Source organism: Lagopus leucura, unplaced genomic scaffold, assembly GCF_019238085.1.
Source record: "Lagopus leucura isolate 7727_CA_CO unplaced genomic scaffold, USGS_WTPT01 Super-Scaffold_100001, whole genome shotgun sequence".
Classification (NCBI taxonomy): domain Eukaryota; kingdom Metazoa; phylum Chordata; class Aves; order Galliformes; family Phasianidae; genus Lagopus; species Lagopus leucura.
In genome coordinates, this window is record NW_024962262.1 from 74239585 (window position 1) to 74257567 (window position 17983).

The window sequence follows — 17983 nt, forward strand, 5'->3', positions numbered from 1 at the left end:
ACCTGCTGTGTTTAAAAAGTACTTGTCTAAGGTGCTCGCCTGGAGGTGCATCAGTATGAAACCAGGGATAATTACTCAGAAATTCCTGTTCTTTGTATACCAGATCCTGAATAAGTGCCTTAAGGAACCAACTTAACTTTTACTTGAAAACACATGAGAACATACAGGATTAAAATTAACATAGTGTACATGTGAACACAAATTACATGCCTCCAGTTTTTACATCTATGTGAGTAAAATACTTCATTTTTACCGTCTCATGTCAAATTCTTACACAACAGATAATTATCAAATTTAATTCCACTGGAATGTTTAATTACAGAAAGCTTAAATAATCCTGTCCATAATTTCTTTGAATATGCACAGCATCATAGTTTTTTGTGCTGTTTGATCTCACAGGAGAGAGACCAAGAGCAGGACAGGAAAGTCATGTTCACATGTTTCCTTCTTGTTCCAGAAGATCTTTACATATGTGTACATATAAATCTTTATACTCATGCCAACTGGAGTAAGTGCCAGCCTGCATGGCCCGTGAATGTTAATTTCAGTTTGCTTAGTTTTTAAAAACTGCTGCACTTTTCTCTCACTTTGTTATTGCATAAAATACACTACACTTTCAACAATGCAAAATATTTGAACTTGTACATAATAATGCTTGAGCCAGGTCTGTGAAATCTACCACATGTACTAAAATCTTTTTTTCCAAGCAATGTCCTTTTATGTGCTTTAGGGCAGACATCCTCAGCCAGCTGGGAGGCAGGAAGAATCTAAAATTTGTGAAGAGGTTGACTGTTTTTTTTTAACTGAAAGGGAATGGTTTGTGTCATCTACTCAGGCATTTTAATGGTAGCACTGGAGCCTAGATTTTTAGTGAGAGGAGAAAATAGAAAACAGATTTCCAGAAGTGTGTGAGCCCTATTATACTGTATAAGCCTGAGCAGCAATGTCTGTGAAACTGTTACCATTGTTTTGGTATAATCAAGATTTGGCTCTGGAAATTCATCCTGCCCTGTGGTTCATGAGATTTCCTTTAATCACTATTGCAGCTGTAGTTCTCAGATGATTTCTGAAACATATAAAGGTGAACTTAAAACTATAAATAAATTTTAATTATTCAGATGTTGCCTTTATCGAAGTCACAAAAAAGTTTTCATGGTTAATTTGAGTCAGTAATCTTTCCTGACAGTACAGACAGATCTGGGTTGAATGGCTAAATATAGGTTTATATTCACTTTATATTTAACTAGCAGGGCAAATTCGGTGCTAAAATTGTACAGAATGGCATGCTGACTTTTTAGGTATACATACGTGTTTCTGTGAATGTCTTTTAGCATCCTGACAACACTGCATTTTAGCTCTCATGCTAGCTAATACTTTTAACTAAAATGTTCTGGCTTTAAAATCTTGGTTAAGTTCCTTCTGTTTGGTTTGAGATGTATGTCTGGCTGTCATTTTGAGGAAAAAAAAAAACACTGCTACAGAGATGTCTCCCTTCAGTTTACATCATGTGGAAATTTGTGTTTAGAGTAGAAGTTAAAATTGTATCTTAATAGCGTGACTTATTCCTTTCTGTTTATTTCCACATAATGTAAATGTTTTACCATGTTTACCCTCACATTGCTGGTAGATGAGACCTGAGGCTAGGCAATTTGGGATGACAGGCACAGTCATCTTGCAGGCTCTTTCCCTGTTCCCTTTCATGTAGCTTGATGTCGAGGGAACAGAGATTGATCCTCTTCAGTTGCTCACCAGAGCTCCCATTTTCTTTGGCTGGCATTTGCTGTTCTTGAACTGCTTTCACAACTGCCATGTGGGACTGAAAGACAGTATTGACCTTTATGTTAACCAGTACTATAAAGCCAAGTGTGTTATGCTTTTGGTTTTACTCTCTTGTGAGCCAGAAGTCAATTGGGATAAATTGCACAGAGGTCTCAGAGGCCTTTCATTCCTTACTTACACATCTTCATGGAACAAAGTAATTGAACTGTTGAATGGTTATCAAGGAGGTAGTTTTTATTAGCATTTTATTCCCCACCACTCCACCTAAATGGGGCAAATCTGCAATCAGAAGAGAAGTTTCAGATAGTTGCTTTTATGTCTTAGAATAGTAGCTTCTCTCGTGAAAGGGGAGAATTTATTCATGTGGGATGGCAGAAGCAAAGTGTGCACCAACATAATTGTGTAGATGTGTCTAACAGAAGATGCTTTATCACTGCTTCTCATTTCTCTCCCTCCACTTCTCTGGAAACTTGACTGGAAGAGGACATCAGTTCTTCACATACTTGCCAATGTGGTCTCTAGTATGACTTCACAGACAAAACTGCAAGTATTCCATCACCAGGGAGGATCTGCACTTCATTCTGTTTGCAGATCTGTACTCTGATGTGCCAGTTTCCTCCCAGTGCAGGCAGCCAATCCATGCTGGGCCACGCTTGCAGCATTTTGACTCTGTGAGTTCACGTACCAGTCCTCTGCAGACCTTGGCTTTATTTGTTTTTTGATAAAGTAGTGGAACTTGCATTTCGTGTTGCCTTTGCGCAAATTTTTTATCAAGAGACTTGACGTTATGGTCTTTCTAGCAAACTTTTTATTTTGCTTACATGGTTTTTGGAATTGCAACAATTATCATGTTAAGTGCTTGTTTACAGAAATGTAACTGTGCTATAGATCTTTGTAACTTGCCAATAGATCTTTGCCCATAATTAAAGTACCTTTCCTTACTAATGTAAGAACAAGTGTTCAGATTTTGCTTTATTTCAGCAAAATCACCATTCATTGTAGCATTTTTTTAACTGTCACTACATGAAGAAAAAAAAGCAATTGCAATTCCACCAGCAGCCACTTGTTCCTGTCCCCTGCACTGCTCTGGCATGAACATATGTAAAGCTTTGTGGTGAACCTAAACAAGGAAGAGACTGGCTGAATTATTATTATTATTATTATTATTATTATTATATTGGTTTTGCCTGTGAGTTATTTTTCATTTGGCTCTTTTGTGATGCTTCTTGTGCTGGCAAACAGGATGTCTGTAGAGATGAGAACATGTTGGCAGTATAAGGAAACCTGAAACTTTTTTTTCCACCTTCAAGAGCAAGATGTGTTTACGGTGCATGTCAAATTACAGCCTTTGCTTAGGGTTTCAGTGGTTTGTTTTGTTTGGATTTTTTCCGTATGTGTACATGTGTTGTTCTGAGTATTTATATATGAGTGCATGCCTCTATTCCAGATTCACAGTGTCTTGCCATTCAAGGATGTGAGACTTGTGAAAACACTACTTCATGTTTATATGATAAATAACTACCAAATAACAGTAGTGAATACAGTCTTACCACACTTTTCTGTCATTGACAGCTGTCTCAGTCAGCAATCATGCTGCACTTGCTCAGTTCTGCAGAGATCAGGAGATCAGGCTGGTTGTGGTTGGTCCAGAGGTTCCTCTTGCTGCTGGTAAGAGAAAGAAAACTAAAAGTGATGGCTTTCTTGCTTTAGGAAGAAAAATAAATTCTAGTCCCCATCTTTTCTCCACCACTCAGCAGTATCTGAGTATCTTCATCAGGAAAAGAAACAAATCCTCTGTGGCAGTTTCCCTGAAATTCAGGATTCTGCTGTGATGAAAATAAAGTTCAAAGCGCATGAGAAATATAACAGTTAAAATATCCTTAACTGTTCAATTTCATTCAAAGTGTTTGAGTTTAGTAAAACAGGTATCGAAGTGTTTCCATATAAGAAACTCAAAAAGGGTATTGGTTTTCCAGTGGAATTTTCATTCTTTCAAATATAAGAATTATTCAGGGGTAAAAAAAAACCAACAAACCTTAACAGTGATAATTTCAGTTTTATCCTTTTGCATGATCAAGAGTTGTTATCTTCATGAAATATTAGTGTCAACTGGTTGGTTAAAAGCTGTAATAAACTGAGGAAAGATTGTAATATCTTACAAAATGCAACAGGTCTTCTTAATTCCAAATACTGTAGAGTTACTTGATCTTGGTTAGAGTGAAAAATACATGTAAGGCCCATTTTGTAGAACAGATACAGGGTAAATATAAATATGGCTTATAACTCCTGAATGCTTGCTCTAACAAATTAATGTGTCTGTAGATTTGAACTACATGACTTACAAATCATCTGGTGATTTGAAAAAAATTCTGTGTTGGTGTTTTTAGGAATTGTTGATGACTTGACAGCAGCTGGAGTGAGGTGCTTTGGTCCCACGGCAAAGGCAGCTCAGCTGGAGTCCAGTAAGAGCTTTACCAAATCCTTCTTGGATCGTCATGGGATCCCAACTGCAAGGTGGAAATCTTTTACTGATCCGAAAGCAGCATGTGGCTTCATTAACAGGTAAAATTCTTTGTAGTGGATTTTTGTTTCCAATGTGCCAGCTATCCAAAACAAACAAATTCTTACCAATGTATTAATACTTTTAGCTGTGATAGAACACCTGCAGAGGTTTTAAAGGATAATCTGTCTGTCACATTTCAGTAATAATTTAATGGTTCCTTATTTATTGCTCTTTTAATGAAAATTAAAAGTTCAGCTTTCTACGAGCAAATATGGGAGAAGTTTTTATTTTTTTTCAGATTGTCAACTATGGAAATTGATCTGAAAGTCTGAAATCCAGTCTGAAAGACGTAGTATGTTCTGTATTTTCTGTACTTGCCTCCATGAGTATAAATTCTGCTTGTGGGCTTACTCAACGAATAGTGATCTACTTATCAGAGAATGATCCAGCTGACCCAACATTGCTGCAATGTTAAATTGTTCAAAGAACAGCAACCTTTCAGAACCATAATGAAATTCAGTGGTAAACAAACCAGGAAGCAGAAATCCTCAGAACAGCGTAAGAAGAGAATCCTGGATTTTATTTGTCTGTTGTTTGGTAGCATGAAGTTATTACTATAATACTGACGAGTATTTTGCTTTTGCAACCATCAGCATTTTTCAGAATGCTTAAAATATATAATTGGAATATAGAGTGTTTACTTCTCTTCTCTATCTTTAAAGTGCAAACTTCCCTGCTTTAGTTGTAAAAGCTAGTGGCCTGGCAGCTGGCAAAGGAGTGATTGTGGCATCAAACAAAGAAGAAGCCTGTAAAGCTGTTAATGAAATCATGCAGGTGAGTAGAAACGTACAAGCACCAATTGGAAGAGTTCTCACAAAACAAAAAAAAAAGTTGTTAACCCTGTCAAAATCTGAGGTGCTTTTTTTTTTTCCTTTTATTTCTATATAATAGGCATTTAGCTAGCAGAAGTCAAATATTTTATCCATTATTTGGACAGCGACATTATTTGGAAAGCTGTCATATGTATTGCTTGAAGCAAAGTACTCTTTCTAGGTATAGTACATGTAGGCTAAAATAAAATGGCTCTTACTGAAGGTCTGCACTTAATTCAGTATGAATTGCTTTTAATCTCTGTGTCCTTGGGGACTCTGCTACAATGAGTCAGGTGCTATAGTGCTCTAACATTAACACTGCAATTAAGCTGTATCTTGACATGCAACATCAGCTTTAAAACTCCTGATACACAGCACTTACACGTGTAGTAAAATTCCTGTAGAGTTACATATTGAAGCATATGTTTGGTTAGGATGTTTACGAAATAAATTAGCATCAAAATCTGAAGGGAACCAAAACGAAGCAGTTCCATCTGAACAGTCAGGAACATAGAACTGAAAAAGAAGATGTACACAGGTTAGGTCCTCAGCTGGTGTCTGCAGCATAGTGTCTTATAGTTCAGTGGTGCAATGCTGATTTGTATGAGACGTTATCTGAAACACTTGTATTTTGATTGTTATAAAATGACTGAAATACAGGTCTGAAGAGATTGACTTTTTAATGCAGGATAAAACTTTTGGCACAGCTGGGGAAACTGTTGTTGTTGAAGAACTTCTTGAGGGGGAAGAAGTTTCTGTAAGTATGCATCTCACTGTTGCACTTAGATTGTACATGCTTGAGATATTTAGAAACACCAGACAGGTAAGTAAACAGCAGGGATTAAAAGGATTTTATTACATTAAAAACAGTTTCCTGCTTATAAATACCATTTTATTAAATAAAGGCAGATGTGTTAAGAACCAAACTTCCTGCTGTCTGTTAAAATAATTCAAATTATGAATAGTGAATAGCTCAAGCAGTAATCCGCTGCTACCACAAGGGGAAAAAAATCAGAACATAAAAATGTTGAGTATAATGCAGTGTGCACTTCCGTGTTATGATTTCTCTGGCAATAAAGACAGTGTAGGATGTTTCTTCCCTTCCTTCTTCCTCCACCTTCACTGCTGTTTGCCTTTGATTCAGTTGTAGTACTTAGTTGTTCATAGGGCTATAGCCTGAAGACCTTTTTTCAAGGAAAGCAGCAGCAACTTGCATATTTTCTGTGGTCTCGTTTTAGCCCAGTCCCCTATGAAATTGGTATAAGTAACTGTGGTGAAGTGAGAGTAACAGAAGAATGAGTGGTTGGGAAAATGAAAATCTTTTAAATCATCTTTGCTAATTAAAGGAACATAGTGAACTATATCTTGAGGGGTCAGTAAACTTCTTTGGTGCACAGGAACAAGCAACACGAGACAGGTGCAGGCGGGACACTTTAATCAGTTTCATTGCCAGAAATACTGCAGTGTGGGAATGCACTCAGGGTTGAAGGGCATGTAACCAAAGGCTGCTAAAAGTTTTGACATCACTGATTTACTTTGCAGGTGGAGAGAGAAAATTTCATTTGAACATGATTCTGTTCCTTGATTTAAAAAATAGATTTTATCAGCAGAGTGTAAAAGAGAAAAGGAGAATTAGAGCTCAGTTTTGGGGAGAATTAGAGTTTGGTTTTGAGGTTGCTTGGGAACTTGACACTGGCATCACACAAAGTAGAACAGCCAAATACCATCTCAGGTTCCCGAGTCCTGAAGCTGCAATTGACTTATACTAGATGTTGTGAACTTTGATCTTGGAGGTGGTGGCATTTGTAAAGTAAGCGATCATCTCTAACTGTTGCCAGTCACTCTATAATCTGGTTTCCTGCTGGATATGAAAAATTATATTTGCAGACATTTGTCATCCATATTCTTTCTTGGCTGGTTTGACCTTGTGAGGGACCAACGGGTTATCCAGATCTCCATTCTCTGTTGAAAAATGTGTTGTCATTAGGATGCATGCAGATTTACTGTAACAGAACACATTAATGTAAGCGTGCAAATTAAATTCTTTTTCCTAAGATGACTGATCACAATAAAGAAGAAAATACTGCTCACTTTGCCTGTCAAAATAATTAACCTTCCACAGATTGCTAGTTTATCATATTTTCGCACTTAGGATTTTCCAGGGGATTCCTGAGTTGGCTTTTAATTAGCATTATACAGTATTTTTGTGAGTAGTAGTGCTATCGGAAGCCCAAACAGTGAGTATCATTATCCAGTTATGTAAGATGCTAGCAGATGTGTTATTATGAAGATATTGAGCTTCAAATCAGCTGGTATATAAGTAATTTATAAGTGAGGTAAAAGCAAACAGAGTTTTGTCAACAAGGAAAAGGAAATTTTCAAAGGAATATAATGCCTTCTTTCCAGGGCAGAGGGGAGGAGGAGTGAGGAAATAACTTCCACCGTGGGGCATTTTAGAGACTTTTTTAAAACTTTTTGAGTATTTCTTTTCAGTACAGCTATGGGTGTTATCTTTAATTATTATATATTAATAACATATATATATATTAATTTTAAAATTGTAGAAAAGACTTAATTTTCTACATGCTGTATTAGAAGTGGTTGTTGCAGGAAGGTCTTACAAAGCGAGGCAATGATTTCTGAGCAAAAGAAGAAAGTGTTCAGATTGCTGTAGTTTGTTTTATTAGGGAGATAGAATTTGTACTCTTAATTATGCATTTTTGCAACATCAAAAATAAAAGATTTTCTCTTTTTTGCACTTCATGAAATGTTAGTCATATGCTTGGAATTCCATTATTCTTCCTGTTTTCCAGTGCTTGTGTTTCACTGATGGTACAACAATTGCTCCCATGCCCCCAGCGCAAGACCACAAGAGGTTGAAGGATGGAGATGAAGGCCCTAACACTGGAGGGATGGGAGCTTATTCTCCAGCACCTCAGGTAAAAATGCAATAAGATGATGTATTGCTGCAACCATACTGCAGCTCTAGTACTCAAAGCAATCTGGATTTTCAGTTTCACTATGGCAAACAGAGCAATGGGGGCAGTGGCATCTTGTGGATTGAATTTGTTGTCTAAAACAAAGTCAAAGCCTGTAACTTGATAATTCATTTTTCTATGGAGGATGTTATTTCTACCAAATCATTTTAAATTATCTTTATTAAATTATTATTAAGATGGAAGTTTTATTTCTGAAGCCTCATATTTTGATTTGTTTTCTTTTTCAGTTGGATTTGATAATCTTGAAGGTCCTTTCCAACCTAAATGATTCTATGATGCTAAGTGTTATGAAATACTCATCATTAGAAATAAATGCTTAAACCACATTTTTTGTTTTTGTCAAGATAAGCTAATGATGAATTCTTGCTGTAGCTCATAGTAGTTTGGTTTTTTTTTGTTTTCTATTGTGAAAATAGTCTGTTTGCAAAAGGATTTACTTTGCTTCCTGTTGACATATGTTATGGCCATTTAATTTTCTCTTTGGATTTCCAAAATTGACAGTTCTGTTCCTTTAAAAAGCTATTAATTTTGTTCAACAAAATATGATAAATCACCACTGTGCTTTCCGTAGATCATTTGCCCTTGGAGAGGCCTTATCTGAATGCTGCTATGACTTTGTAGATGTTTTGTTCCCGTGAAGCCAGTGGGACTACTTGCACGTTTAGATCTAAGCATGGAAATATGACTGAAAAAGATCCAACCTGTTGTATTAATGCTGTAGTATGTAGCCTGCCGAGAAAGGAAAAAATATTAGCTTTCTCTTTTTGTGATGTGTTGGAATGAGCAACAGACCATCCAGGTGTTCTCCTTGGCTCTTCAAAACGCCGTAACAGCAGGGAAAAAATCACATGCTCTGTTTTTACAAACAGTTATCTAATCCTGTTTTATTAGATTTCTAAAGATTTACTGCTGAAAATAAGAGAAACTGTTCTTCAGAAGACTGTTGATGGCATGAGGAAAGAAGATGTCCCCTATCTTGGTATGTATAAAAGTTTTGGGTTTTTAATTATAAATGGGAAGAAAGCTGCTTTACTTTGTCGTCTTTGTAGGCCTAACTCACACTGCAAGTTAGATGACTTTGATTTATTTGGAAATGGGTTTTAGCATCAATGACTCGATTTGAAGTTCATTGAAATCAATCAATAATCAATGCCTGTTCCTTAGCAGAGGATAGCTGTTAAATGAAGTAGAGCAGAAGAAACAGCAGTTAAAGTGTTAATGACCTATACAGTTATTCATATCATTTTTCTGCTTTTTTTTAAATGCTTTTTTTTTTTTTTTTTTTTTTTTTTAAATTCTAGGTGTGCTTTATGCTGGGTTAATGCTTACTAAAGATGGGCCTAAAGTTCTAGAGTTTAACTGCAGATTTGGTGACCCAGAATGTCAGGTGAGTGACTTTGTAGATACAGTTTATCATCATGGGAGGAGAAATGTCTGATATACTGTCTGCCATTATTCTTTACTAACTTTCAGGTTAATAATTAGCTAATTGCTCTGAGATTTAAAATATTTGATAGTTGATTCAAGATAGAAAGTCTGTTATTATTTTGTTCCATTCCAAATTTTAGCAGGTTATACTCAACTATGGATTTTACAAGACTGAGCTGAGTTACAAAAGTGAACTCAGTATTTCCATATCTCTTCCAGAATTTAATGGTCTGTTTTTTTTCCCCCCTATATTTTCTTAAAAAATGAGCACGTCCTTTTCCACTCCCTTTCGACAGGTGGAACAAAACTCTTTTTTTTCCATTCTTCAGAGCACAGTAGGCTTCTTTGGCTTCTACCTTTCCCTTTCCATACACAGCAGTTATTTTATCCAGAGAAATAATCTCTAAGGAGAAGTCTTTTTAGAGGTACATAGATTATGCATAAGATGTATATATGTGTGAAAATACAGTATGTGAAAGCTCATTTTTACAGTTGATGTAATATTTTTAAAGCTCCATGAAGAAAATGGGAAGAAAAAAAAAAAAAAAAACTAATCTATATTTTTGTAGGTGATTCTTCCACTGTTGAAAAGTGATTTATACGAAGTTATGCAAGCAGTTATCAATAAAAAGCTGTCTAGTTCCATGCCAGTCTGGTTTGAAGACAGTGCAGCTGTGACTGTGGTCATGGCTAGTGAAGGGTATCCAGGAACGTATCCCAAGGGTTTGGAAATAACAGGTAAATACAGCAAGAGAAACTGCAGAAGTTTGGTTACTCTCCCATCTCTCCAGCCTCTCTTTTACCCAGATGCATAGAAATTTAAGATCTTGTGGTTATGGGTCAACTGAATTTTCATACATTAAAGACTACTAGTGCACCCATAGTGTTTTAAAATCTCTGTACCATATTGTTAAGTTTTGTAGCATTTCTTTAACATGTGTTACAGTGAAGTGCTTCTGAGCCTATCTTATATAATATTGATGCTGATATGTTTTGTGGTCTCTGTGTCACTGAAGTATAAAATCCATCATAGCTAAATACCTTTCTGTGTCTCTGAGCATGCAAGCAGTAGACTCATCTCTCCACAAAATGTAGTTTATTTAAAAGATTTCTTTGTACTCCCTAGAATGATTACACTGAATTGGATTGTTTCTAGAAAGAGTAATTGTTGAGTTTTTAATTGAAAAATGTCCTAATGATCTCTTTTTATTTATTTATTTATTTATTTCCCTCCTGGATTTATTTGATTAAACAACAATCACAGGACTTTCTGAGGCTAAAGAACTAGGACTGGAGGTGTTCCATGCAGGCACAGCCCTGAAGGATGGCAAAGTGGTGACTAATGGAGGAAGAGTCCTTACAGTGACCGCTATTAAAGAAGATCTAATGACAGCACTGCAAGAAGCCAACAAGGGAGTAGCAGCCATAAACTTCAAGGGTGCCATTTATAGGAAGGACATTGGTTATCGGGCTATAGCTTTCCTGAGTCAATCCAGGTAGATATCTGAAATACTTGAAATGGAAACAACTGGTGTAATAGGGACTTAAAGACATCACTATTTTACATTTATAAATAGATGTTGATTATACATAACTCTACAAGTGTTAACTGGTATCCTAGTGGGCAGTCTAAGCAAGACCAGCCAGTGAAGGAACAGGCTTTTTGATAGCTCTTTGATTCATGTTCTTATTTTCCCAAGTCTGAGTTAAGCTACAGTGACAAGCAAAAGTAACTTTAATCTGTGTTCTGTCTGCTTTTGGAAAACAAAACTTTTGTTCCTTACACTTTCAACCATCACTTTTGCTCTAGAACAGTTGTCCAAACATATGTTACTATCATGAAAAATACACATGAACAAATTTAGAGCTATTTTATCAAGTCATTTTAGAGTCTTTAGAAGCAGTTAGTTGTGATACATACATTATAACAGTTGACTAAAAACCTGGGTAAAATTTATCACTCTTATTACTATTACTATACTATACTATTATTATTACTATACTATATACAGTCTTAAGAGAGTATTTTTTTTAAAGCAGTGTGTCTTGCTGTGTCTCTGATGCTATTGAGATTTTTTTTTGCAAGATTTTCTACTCATTTTCAGCTAATATAAGGCATATCTGCCTGCTCGTTCTCTAAATAGCTTAAAACATAACTTTTGATAATTGACTATTTTGTAGCCTATGAAGCATGCTAGTAGTAAGGTTTTTTTTGCTAACAGTGTATACTGATTAGTTTATTGTAAAATTATAATCAATATAATTATAATTGTAAAATTATAATCAATAATCAATAAACACACTACATGAACAAGGATGTTCCTACCTGGTCTTCCTTTTCAAGCACTGTGTGTCTCTTGACAAATTTGTGTGAAAATATGTAATTTGTGTTTGTATTGTCCTTGTGTGAGAGGAGAATAACAAAGAGTTCTCTAAAGCACTGAGCTCATGAGCCAGAGCCACGAAGTTTCTTGACTGGAGTGCATCTGTGCCGATGATCTCTACCTTATGCAAGAGTTTCCTTGAGGCTGCCTACAGTCAGTGCTTGTTTCACTGCCCTTGAGTCTGCAACATCATTTCCTCTCCTAAAATTGGAAGAACAGGCCATGATGGTTGGCTTTGTGAGGTTGGGGATGCGCCTCCCCCCTCTCCCCTCCCCCCCAGTAGCTTGGCAGGGTTAAGTCCTATGCATTTCCCTCTGTGAAAATATACAGAAGATTTATTTAATAAGTATTTCAAAAAAAACTGCTCTCCTTTTAAAGAATCATGTTTTTTCAAAATGAAGTGAAAATATGTAGAGTATTGATTATGTTCAGGCTGAAAGGGGCTGACTTTTGTCTCTTGTTATTGAAAGCTGATATTTCATTGAGCCTTATTCACAGACTGAACAGCTGCTGCTTATGATAATTTTCTTCTTGCAAATTTTTAGCAGTGATACAGTGTGTGTGCAGGTACTTTTGTATTTGCTTGGTAGCACAGGTCTTTGTTTTTTACAGTAGTTGCTTTGCTGTACCTGTATTAGTCATTAATTGCATCATCTCCAAAATGGAAAGGTCCCACTGTGAATACAGGAACAGACAAGTTACATACAGCCATTTGCACTATGCATGTAAAAAGAAAAGAGGTGCAGATGTTTTTGTGATGGTATCACTGAAGGTGGTGAGGAGAGGCAGCTTTAAGCCGCAGTTGTAAAACTCCAGAAGGCACAGAGAAATAACTTATTTGATACTTTGATTTAGAGCAGCTAACTTGACATTGATCTTATATGGCACTAGCCTACAAAATTGGATCCACTGATCCACTTACATCATGGCTGAGGGATTTTTTATTTTTTGTCTAATAGTCCCTTTCTTCAGGTATATATGTGATGTCAGGATCCAAACAGGAAAAGATTAACCTTTGAGTTACTGAGTCGATGTGGAATAAGTACTGCAATACCTAGAAATCATTTTCTGTGATTGATGTTATTGTAAAAGTAGGAAAAGAGTGATACTTGAAGAACTTCACTGGCAGCAGTATAGGATTTTGAGTGGCTAATCTCCTTGTTGAAACAATGATACAAAAACATAAATATTATTTTAAAATACATGTATTTACATTTAGTAATCAGTTGTTGAAACATTTTTTAACACTCTTTCAGAGGCCTGACTTACAAAAACAGTGGGGTAGACATCGCAGCAGGGAATATTTTGGTTCAGAAAATTAAACCTCTAGCTGCAGCCACATCAAGATCTGGTAAGAGATGGACCTTCATTTCTCTTTCAGTTGGTTCACAGTAACAGGGCTTATCATCTTGATCCAAATACTTACGTATTCTGTGTAGGTCTAGATTACACTAGAAATAGTAGTGGTATGTAACCTAATGCCTGTGATTTCTTCAAAATGTAGCTCCTTAAGATTACAGATTTTCTTGTCAAATGACTCTAAAATATATCTCCCAAATGTCATATGTATTAAAGGCATTAGAAAATATGATTCGTTATTCAAAAAAGGCAAATGCAAGCCAAAAATTGTACTTTGATTATGTGGATTATCCATTCCTGCTTAGATAGCTATACAATTTTTGTAGATAAATGTTTAGAAAAAAATACAAGTGATACAAGATATTGAATTCTTCACCAATACTTTCAGATATACTATTTCTTGAGATAGATGTCATATATCTTTTGCTTATACCAAACAGAATCAGCCCATTCTTTTCTGTAATATCAGGTATCCTATTTTGTAATATCTTGGTCTGTTAAGTCCTTGTAATTCTTATGGTAAAATTAAAATATCAATCATTTATGATATATCCCTTTTAATTCAAATTATATGAGAACCTTCAAATAATTTCAGCTATATGTGGAGAGGCAAATACATGGGAGATACACAGTGGTAGAAGTAGTCATCTGTTAGCATTAATAGTATTTTTCACTCATATTTGTTTCAATCTTAGGATTTAACCAAGTTCAGTTTTAAGATTACCGTATTTACCATGTCATAACCAGTCTTTGGATGAGAGATTCTTAAAGTACCGTAGGCATTAGTAACAAAGAGAGAGGGGATTTCCATTGGAAAATATTTAGTATTCATTCTGTCCTATAAAGCAGTAGACTTAGGACTGTCACAACAATTCCTTTCCTGTATTTCAGAAAAATACTAAATGCAGCAGTCCCTGTCATTATTGAATATTCAGTCACAAAGTTTTATATTTTTAGCTTTAGATAATAATATTGAAAAAAAACAAAGCAAACTTAAGAGAATTAGGAGATTCTGTGTCTCTATGAAGATGCTGTAAGTGTCAGAGAAAAGTCTCATGGTGACAAAGTCATGTTGAGAGACTGCAGAGAGAATTTGCTGATGTTAGAGATCCTGAAGAAGCCTATACAAGTTTATTTTCTCTTTTTTTTTTCTTTTTTTTTTCTGGCTGGCAGGCTGCAATGCAGAACTTGGAGGATTTGCTGGCCTCTTTGATTTGAAAGCAGCTGGTTACAAAGATCCTATCTTGGTATCTGGAACTGATGGTGTTGGCACAAAACTCAAGGTAATGTGAAAATTGACATACAGAATGGAAATTGCTTGATCACACAGCTATCTGTTTTTTACCACAAAAGATTGGTTGTGCTTAAAAATACCTATTTATATTTCTGGAAAGGAAATGAAAAACTTAATTGCCTTCTTGATGCCAAATAATTTACTGTGCATTTTGGCATGTAAATAGCCATCCTTGAGAAGAAGCTTAAAGTAGCTCATTCTTACAGGTAGAAAAATCTTTGAGAAGATTACTCACAGAGAAAACATTTAATTATATGGTTGCTATAGCTTTTACACAAACTATGATGAAATCCTTTTCACTCCAGTCTTCTTCTGTAAAGTTCATTTGGTACTTGCTAAGAAAGTACAAATTCCTAAAATAGAACTGTAGGAGAGAAACACAAAAGTGTTATTAGCTAAAGCTGCTCCTCAAAAAGCTTCTAAAGAAAGAACATGAGTCCCCTGCCACTGCAGACTTTGCTTGTGTTTGAGTTTCTGAAATCTAACCAACAGGTTCTCTCACTGTGTTTTGCAGATTGCACAAGTGTGTAAGAAACATGACACTATAGGTCAAGACCTGGTTGCTATGTGTGTCAATGACATCCTGGCTCAAGGAGCAGAGCCCCTCTTCTTCCTTGACTATTTTGCTTGTGGTAAACTTGATGTTGAAGTGGCTCAGGGTGTCATTGCAGGAATAGCTGAAGCATGCCAAAAGGCAGGATGTGCTCTTTTGGGTATGGACACACTTCTTCTTTGAAGGGAGTGAAAAATTGTATGCAGTTTGTTTATAATTGGTTTTAATGTGCTTGTTTTCCTTGTCTGCTAAAGAATCTTAGAGCCGAGAAAAAAAGGTCACGTCTTTGTTTTCTGCCTACTGAGAGAAGAAAGTACTTTACAAATGCTCAGGAAGTTGCATTATACATTTTCTTATTCATATATTTTTATTTAACTTTGTGACTATAACAAGTACCTAGAAAACTAACAATTCATGTATTTTAATTCTTTGTATTCTTCAAATGAATTTGAAAACATGCCAAATAGGCTTGTTTTTTATCCTTTATCTCAGAGAAAATTTTAGAGTTTTCCTCTAGAAACAAGATTTGTATGTGTTACTATGCATATATGTCTCCCTGTATGTGTACATAATACCTTTTGAACCTCTTGGCTGATTTTAAACAAATTTGGCAGCAAAATAGAGCTCAGTCTATTCTCACAAGATCATATAACTGGAAAGCCAGAGAGCGTGTTTATAAATGCAGGAGAAACTTGAGTTGGAGCTCAGTTCTTAAGACGCAGATGTTAACCACAAGACAGAAAAACAAAACAAAAAATTAAGGCATATTCCAAGCTGTTAAGACTCAAATTTAAGTATTTTCCTTTTAGGCCCTATGATACAAGTCCGTAGTACATTTTACTAACAAATGATGTATGTATTGTGGTATACAGTAGTCTAGTTCTCCATGGAAAATAATACAAAATTTTACTTTATAAATCCTAAAAAATATACATTTAAAACTGTTCAACCCAATAAAAATATTTCTAGGTCAGTGGGAAAGACATGTTTTCTATAAGTCTTTCATTTATGAAAGAAATATAATACAGGGTTAAGTTCCAAAGCAATGAAACCCCGAAAATTGTTTCTTCATAATAAGGCCGTTGTTTTTTTTTTTTTCTCTTTTATAAAAATATTCTTTGGAGAACTGCCATACTTTTTCAAAAAGGCTTTTGATTTGAGAATGAAAGTGACTGTTCGATTATCTTGCTTTATGTACCACCTGATAATTGGTACTTTGTTCTTTTGACTCTTTTAAGAAAGCTGGTGATGAGTAGCTTCTAAATGAGTTTGTCTTATTTTGATGGAGTTTACAAGCTTAGAAGAAGGAGCTATTTATGTTCTGTTTGGTTTTTTCTGCATGAAGTGTTTGCCAGTTTTATGTTTTGTCTTAAAATGTTCTCTCAGGTTATCAAATATAATCAAACCATTCATATTTCAGCTTAAGTACATGCTAGGTGAAATCTTGCTATTAAACCATTTACTGAAATTTCAAGATTTTATTTCGTATTGGAAGACTTTCAAAATGCAAAGGGCTTTAAAGACTTGTAAATTAGTACCAGAAAACAATATCTCAATTTTGTAAATGGTTAGTAAATATCTTTTTTGTGCTGAAATTGAAGGAAGTCAGAACTCGTACGTAAAACAACCATGATTTACTCCCCAAATTTCTGACACTATCCAAAGGGAGGATACAAAGAGGCTGCAGAAACTGTGTATCTAAGGCAGAAATGTTTTTCTGTAGCCTGAATCTTAGAGTCACAGACTCATTAAGGTTGGAAAAGTCCTCTAAGATCATGAAGTCCAACCACCAGCCCACCCCCCCCACACCCACTGCCCACGTCCCTCAGTGCCACATCCACACGGCTCCTGAACACCTCCAGGACAGTGACTGCACCAATTCCCTGGTCAGCCTGTTTGCAATACCTCATCACTCTTTTGGAAAATAAATTTATTCTAATACCCAACCTGAATTTCCCCTGGCACACCTTGAGGCCATTCCCACTCATCCTATCTCTGTTACCAGAATGGAGGGGCCAACTCTACTTCTCTGTAACCTCCTATTAGGTGGTTGTGGAGGGCAATGAGGTCTCCCCCGAGCTTCCTCTTCTCCAGAATCATTAAAATAAATTTCAGTTTGGGCTCTGACTTAAGACATTTGTGTCACTGTGCATGCATGCAGCATGTAGATCTGTCTTTTTACAGAATCACTTCATCAGCAAAGTGGTGAGTCTTGTTTTATAGCATGTTCCTGAATTCTTTCCATGCATATCTACAATAGCTGAATACTTTGCTCAAATACCTTAAGCTCTTACTAGTGAAGTACTGACGGACATACCTAGATGCTCAGTTTCACACATTATTCAATGGGGTTTAAAACCAAGGTATCTAAGCAAATGACACTTCTTAGCATGAACTTTGATTTTTCAAGTTGGTTACAGGAGTGTATTGTGAAAACGTGGAACAGTTAGAGGGAATCTAGAATTGAGCAGCAGTCAAGCACTGAGCAGAAGGCCATCTTCACCATTGCTCAGGAGCAATTTGTAACCTCTTCAGAGATGCTTTTTTGAAATAGAAGAATGAATGAAATCTAGCAAACAAACAAACAAGAACAGTATGGTCAATATGTTAGGCAGATATCATAATATAATGGCAACTTAATCATTTTCAACCTCTTTTCTTGCTGACAATCAGGACCAGTGAAGGAATTTGAAAGATAATAATGATATAGCTTTGAGTTCCTCCCTGGAATGATGGAATGGTGTAAGGATTGCTGTTCAGAAAACTTCAGAGAGCAGTAAATGCTCCTTTCCTGCATTAAATACAGTGATTT

General features: G+C 35.8%; 1 protein-coding gene across 2 annotated transcripts in view; it reads left to right on the top strand.

Annotated features, from left to right (window-relative positions):
• The window catches only part of GART (phosphoribosylglycinamide formyltransferase, phosphoribosylglycinamide synthetase, phosphoribosylaminoimidazole synthetase), a 36150-nt gene that overhangs the window by 7581 nt on the left and 10586 nt on the right, over positions 1-17983 (top strand). For both annotated transcript variants that reach the window (XM_042866543.1, XM_042866542.1), the window contains 12 exons: positions 3352-3447; positions 4167-4341; positions 5005-5116; positions 5843-5911; positions 7968-8093; positions 9045-9132; positions 9455-9540; positions 10151-10319; positions 10846-11077; positions 13222-13316; positions 14498-14607; positions 15133-15331. In XM_042866543.1, coding sequence (XP_042722477.1) covers positions 3352-3447; positions 4167-4341; positions 5005-5116; positions 5843-5911; positions 7968-8093; positions 9045-9132; positions 9455-9540; positions 10151-10319; positions 10846-11077; positions 13222-13316; positions 14498-14607; positions 15133-15331 — 1557 coding nt within the window. The remainder of the gene's footprint in view (positions 1-3351; positions 3448-4166; positions 4342-5004; positions 5117-5842; positions 5912-7967; positions 8094-9044; positions 9133-9454; positions 9541-10150; positions 10320-10845; positions 11078-13221; positions 13317-14497; positions 14608-15132; positions 15332-17983) is intronic.